At 47.4% G+C, this 6226-nt stretch overlaps 1 protein-coding gene across 1 annotated transcript; it reads left to right on the forward strand.

Moving 5' to 3' along the window:
• Positions 1-2671: 2671 nt before the first annotated feature.
• Positions 2672-4766, forward strand: Lage3 (L antigen family member 3). Its single transcript, XM_046453692.1, has 3 exons — positions 2672-3099; positions 3435-3563; positions 4344-4766. The coding sequence occupies exons 1-3, from the start codon at positions 2672-2674 to the stop codon at positions 4456-4458; spliced, it is 672 nt and encodes a 223-aa protein (XP_046309648.1). The 3' UTR covers positions 4459-4766.
• The last annotated feature ends 1460 nt before the right edge of the window (positions 4767-6226 follow it).

The raw sequence follows: 6226 nt of genomic DNA on the forward strand, positions 1-6226 counted from the left end.
TTTTGTGGAGTAACTCTTACATGCAGTAACTCTTACATGCATGACTGCTGATTCAGAGACAGTGGTGGACATCTATCTACCTTAGTAGTGATTCATCCAACAAGATGCAAATCACCTACTGCATACATTGCACTGTACTGAGTGCTGGGGATATATTAAAAAACTGAATAAAAGAAAAGGCACAAAACAATATCAACAATAAAACAAAAATATAATTTCAGATCATTAGAAATTCTATACAGCAAATTGAAGCCAGGTGTGGTAGCACACTTCCGTAATCTGAGGTACTTGGGAGGCTGAGGCACGAGAATCACAATTGGAGGCCAGCCTGGGCAACTTAGTGAAACCCTATCTCAAATAAAAATAAAAATGGTTAGGGATGTAGCTTGGTGGTTTCAGGCCCTGGGTTCAATCCTCAGTACTGATAAGAAAAAGAAGAAAGAAAAGGAGCCGGGCTTGGTGGTATACACCTGTAATCCCAGTGGCTTGAGAGGCTGAGGCAGGAGGATTGAGAGTTCAAAGCCAGCCTCAACAACAGTGGGGAACTAAGCAACTCAGTAAGACCCTGTCTCTAACTAAAATACAAGAAAGGGCTGGGGATGTGGCTCAGTGGTGGAGTGCCCCTGAATTCAATCCCCTGTACTGCCCCCCCAGAAAAGGAGAAGGACAAGAAGAATAATAAGAGGAGGAGGATGAGGATGGTGCCTTTACTCATAAAAAAGGAGAAGAAACAGGAGAAGAAGGAAGGAATGAAAAAGAAAATCAATCAAAGAGTGTTGAAGGTGTTCAGGGAGAGATGGTTCCCATTGGGGGGGCTAGTAGTGGAAAGGGAGATAAGTGTGGTTTAGAGATAAACCCAAGAGGACTTGCTTATATAGCTCGATGTTTAATCATTCCTTTTGATTACAAAGAAGGAAAATGGAAGATTGGGGCTGGAGTTGTGGCTCAGCGGTAGAGCGCTTGCCTTGCATGTGCAAGGTCCTGGGTTCACTCCTCAGCACCACATATAAATAAATAAATAAATAAATAAATAAATAAATAAATAAATAAAATAAAGGTATTGTGTCCAACTACAACTGAAAAATAAATATTAAAAAAAAAAACAGAAGATCAACACAACCACCCTCAGAAATTTCATGTCATTTTAAAAACTTTTTTGTTGCTATTGTTAGTGGGGATTAAACCCAGGGGTTCTTAATCACTGAGTCACTGAGTCACATCCCAGCCCTCACCTTCATTTTTTTTATTAGAGATAGAGTCTTGCTAAGTTGCTTAGGGCCTCACTAAGTTGCTGAGGCTTGCTTTGAACTTTCAATCCTCCTGCCTCTGCCTCACAAGCCGCTGGGATTACAGGCATGCACCACCATGCCCAGCTAAAAACTCTTTGATTGTAAATGTCACCTTAGGTCCCTAAAAAAAAAAAACTGGAAAACATAAAAAAGTAAGTTAAAATCATCTACCATCCTATCACCCAGAGATCCTGAGTACTTACACACTATCGTATTTTTAAAAATATTTTTTAGTTGTATATGGACAATGATACCTTTGTGGGGTTTTTTTTTTCATTTTTTTTAATGTGGTGCTGAGGATCAAACCCAGTGCCTCACATATGCTAGGCAAGCCTCTACCACTAAGCCACAACTGCAGCCCCAACACAGGCGTATTTTCCAAGGATTTCTATGCATACACTGTATGATATACTAAATTGGTATTTTGGTTATTACAGTTTTTGCACTGTTTTTCCACATATTAGACCTATTCCCACTGAGGATACTTTGGTTGAAGTCCCTGTTGACTTGCCATGTCTGCACTGGTAGGTTTCCCCTTCACACAGCCCAGTCCAAAATGCTCCTTCTAAGAATCAAATTGGATTAGTTCATCATCAACTGAAAAGCCCTCTTGTGTGGGCCAATGGGAGGATACAAGACCGGTCATACTACTCACTCTCTGCAAATCTCTTCAGGGGTGTCATTTCTTGGGGACCACTGAAGCTGGAAAATAGCCAGGGCAGGTATCTGGCCGCAGGCAGGGAGTCCTCACCCAAGACCACCAGGTAAGCTGAGGTAAGACCAATTTGCATTAGTGCATTGAGCTCTTAAGGATACCCTAAGGGGCGGGGCTTCGTGAGGGAGAGCTGATTGGCTGGGCAGCCAAAGACGTCTCCGGGATTGCTGGGCCGGGTCAGCTGGGTGGGAAGCAGTAACGCGCCCATTGGAGCCATTTGTTTGCCTGTTTGAGCAGCCACTTTAGGAAGCCCAAGTCACCTCCTGCTCTGATGCATGGAGTTTTGTGAGGGAACCTTAGTCTTCCAGGCCCGAGGGTAGCACAGCTAGCTTGAAGGGAACAGATCACACACCTGATGGCCTTGTTAGGGAATGTTCGCAAAGGCCCCCTGGGATTGAGTCGTGTACAAAAGGGCAGAGTTTTTGGAGGGGACTTCAGTCTCTCTGGCTGATGGGATCAACGAAGGTCCCAGGCTGAGCCGTGACGGCAGGAACTGACTAGGAGACATGCCGACTCACCAGCAGCTGGTCTGCGCAGGCGCGGGAGGGGTCAAGCGTTAGGGGGCGGGGTTTCAGGCCGGAACCAAAGAATCTCGGCACTCAGCGGAGAGGACGAGCTGTTGGACTAGCGCTCGGACAGTGGGGTGGAAGGCGGAGCAGTGGTGGACATGCAGGCCCCAAACGCAAGTACAGGCAACACGGCGGGCCGTGAAGGCAGCGCGGCGGGCCGTGGAGGCAGCGCGGCGGGCCGTGGAGGCGACGCGGCGGGCCGTGAAGGCGACGCGGCGGGCCGTGAAGGCGACGCGGGCCGTGGAGGCAGCGCGGGCCGTGGAGGCAGCGCGGCGGGCCGTGGAGGCAGCGCGGCGGGCCGTGAAGGCGACGCGGCGGGCCGTGAAGGCGACGCGGGCCGTGGAGGCAGCGCGGGCCGTGGAGGCAGCGCGGCGGGCCGTACCTGCCAGGGTGCTCGCTGCTGCTGCACCTGCAATACTACTGATATAGTGGTAGCTGCTGCCCGTGCATGTTACAGTGCTGCACCAGGTTCTGGCACAGACGGGTCTTCATCAAACAGAGGGCGTCTAATCCGGCCACACATGTTGTATCCTACCCCAGGAGACAGCGGGTCTGACTGTGGCAGGGATACAGGTAGCTTGGGGAAAAGAGAAGGGCAGAGGAGGTAGCAGGTTGTCCTGGAAGAGGAAACCCGCTATTGCGCACATTCAAGCAGAAGGGCGGGGCCATCTGGGCATGAGGGGCGGGTGCTATGAGAGCAGAGAATGAACAGGGTGAGGCTGTGGTGGGTTAGGACCAGGGATGACCTGAGGAGTGTGGAGGGAGGTCTGAAGGGGTTTAGATTAGGGTGGCCTGAGATGGGATGTGGAAGGAATACAGAGAAACCGAGTTTGGATGGTGCCTTTACGCAGTCTCCACCAGTGCCCTCAGGGTGCCTTTCCCCAGCCCTCTGGAAGCACAAATCGCCCACGGATCCCTGGCTCCAGATGCTGAACCACACCGAGGGGTGATTAACAAGCAACTTATGGTGAGGGGCAACGTTCTGGCCATGTAAGTCACAGAAGGGGCTGACAGTTAAGGGTGGGTGCCAAGTGGCTGGGTCAGTCTCGACCTGGGGATACTACATTGGAGACATGCAGACAACAAGGTTTACTTCTAAGGAGAAGGAAGGGTGCACTGGGCCACTCTGCCTAAGGGGTTCTGTAATAACAAGTCCCCAAAGGTGTTATGCTTTAGATGTGAAGTGTCCCCCAAAAGCTCATGTGTGATATAATGCAAGAATGTTCAGAGGTGAAATGACTGTGTTATGAGACATGTAACTATTTCTGTTAAAGTCAGATTTTCATCACTGTAAACAAAAGACCTAACAAGTTTATTTTGACTCATGGTTTCAGAGGTTCAGTCCATACTCTGCTAACTCCATTGCTCTGCACGTGAGGTGAGGCAGAATACCCTGGCAGAGGGACATAGCAGAAGAAAGGCACTCAGGACATGACAGCAGGAAGCAGAGGGAGAAAGAGAAAGTTCTGCTAACCAGAGACAAAATATAAACCCCAAAGCACATCACCAGTGACCCACCTCCTCCAGCCACACCCCACCTGCCTACAGTCACCATCCTGTTAATCTGTACTCCACTGATCTGGCATAACTCTCATATCCAATCATTTAACCTCAGAACATTCTTGCATTGCTCACAGATGAGCTTCTAGGGGACACCACATATCCAAACCATAACACAAAGGTTTGGTGTAATACATACCTGAGGAGCAGAGCTACAAAGACAAGAACTTACTACCTCCAACTCAATTTTCTTTTTCCCTCACTTTTTAGCAAATGGACATCTGAAGATGCTCGCCTCCTCCGAATTTCCATCATCAACTGTCTTGAACAGCTTTCCCTGGTGTTGAGGACCATGCAGCTCTTTGGGCCCCCCATTCCCCGCTAAGCCTGGGAAAATGGATCCAGTTTAACATTATGACCCATTTCTAGGCAGTACATGGTTCCCTAGGGCAATGATTTCCAAAGTACTTGCTACTTAAGTATGGGGATCTAAATAAAAATTTATTGAGATTGGCCCTGGGACACTTAAGAGTCCTTTTTTTTGTATGGTGCTGGGGATTGAACCCAGGGCCTTGTACATGCTAGGCAAGCACTCTACCCACTGAGCTATATCCCCAATGCCAAAAGTCCTCTTTAGTTTGGTCTTTTACATGTTTCTTAATGCAGAAAATAAAACTAAGTTAGTCATCTGCATCAGTTTTCTCAGCCTCTGTGCCTCCACATTTTCTTGCCTTTTATCCTTGTGTTGTGGGGGGGTGGGTTCTAGGATTCAGATAGTACTACAAATTAATTGAAGACAATTTCAGAAACAGAAGATGAGCTGGGGCCCGTGGCACATGCCTGTAATCCTAGCAGCTCAGGAGGCTGAGACAGGAGGATCATGACTTCAAAGCCAGCCTCAGCAAAAGTGAGACGCTAAGCAACTCAGTGAGACCCTGTCTCTAAATTAAATACAATACAGAGATGAGGAACTCTTCTTAGGTTTAGAGTTCTATTCATATATGAAATATATAGCAGTAACATACAGTGCATAATTTTCACAAACGTAACATTCTTTCCTGAGTTGTTTTCACATAACCTTTTCTGATTTCTAAAAATTTTTCCAAAAATACATTATCAAACAAAAACATGAGATGCACTGTAATGTAATTGTTTAACATGTAGACCATTTCCCACTTCTTCCCCTATTTTTTTCTTTTGGTACTGGGGATTGAACTCAGAGGCACTTTACCACAGAGCCACATCCCATAACCCTTTTTATTTTGGGGGAGGGCAAGTACTGGGCATTGAACTCGGGGACAGTCAGCCACTGAGCACCAACCCCAGCCCTATTTTGTGTTTTATTTGGAGACAGGGTCTCACTGAGTTGCTTAGTGCCTCGCTGTTACTGAGGCTGGCTTTAAACTTGTGATCTTCCTGTCTCAGTCTCCCAAGCTGCTGGGATTACAGGCATGCACCACTGTGCCTGGCTATTTTTTATTTTTTCAGATAAGGTCTCAGTAAGTTGCTTATGGCCTAAGTAGCTGAGGCTGGCCTTGAACTTGTGGTCCTCCTGCCTTAGCCTTCAGAGTTGCTGGGATTACAGGCATGCACCACCACACCCAGCCTTCCATTTCCCACCTTTAATAAGTAATGGTTTCTCTGAGATTATGTATATAATTGAATGGATGATTATTCCCTTCAGATACTTCCAAGAATTAGAATTACTGAGTAAACCATTTACTTTTCAATTAACAGTTTAAGGCTCTTGATTTACGGTTCAAAACTGCTCTCCAGAATATGAACCCACCCATCAGAATGCTGGCTGCTCACATCCTACGTGCCACTGACCCACCACCAAAGAAAACACCACCACCACCTTCCACACTGCACAAACACTCTGCCTTTGTGTTTGCGTGAGAAGAACAGCCGCCCAGAAACATTTGAGTAGGAATTTTGTGGCTTCCCCACCTTGTGAGGAAAAGGGCTGGGACAATTGGCTCAAGGTTTTGGGGGTGGAGTTAGCTCCTGGTGAGGTATGGTGCTAGAGTCACTCTGACAGCCCTTTTGCACACGCCATCCGACTCTCCCGGTAGATAATCTCGTCTTCTGAGAATAGAGGCAGTTGTGCCTCTTCTTTTCCACTCTGGCTTCCAGTGATTGATTTCCCTCCC

The sequence above is a fragment of the Marmota monax genome, unplaced genomic scaffold (genome assembly GCF_021218885.2).
Source record: "Marmota monax isolate L192 unplaced genomic scaffold, Marmota_monax_Labrador192_F-V1.1 WCK01_AAM20220418_F8-fsc00142, whole genome shotgun sequence".
In the NCBI taxonomy this organism is placed as follows: domain Eukaryota; kingdom Metazoa; phylum Chordata; class Mammalia; order Rodentia; family Sciuridae; genus Marmota; species Marmota monax.

What these genes read in the sequence shown, in the direction of transcription:
- Lage3 (XM_046453692.1), top strand. Translation starts at nt 2,672, where the DNA reads ATGCAGGCCCCAAACGCAAGTACAGGCAACACGGCGGGCCGTGAAGGC. An exon ending in CTAATCCGGCCACACATGTT is followed by an intron (nt 3,100 to 3,434) that starts GTATCCTACCCC and finishes AGTCTCCACCAG; the next exon opens with TGCCCTCAGGGTGCCTTTCC. An exon ending in AGGGGCAACGTTCTGGCCAT is followed by an intron (nt 3,564 to 4,343) that starts GTAAGTCACAGA and finishes CTCACTTTTTAG; the next exon opens with CAAATGGACATCTGAAGATG.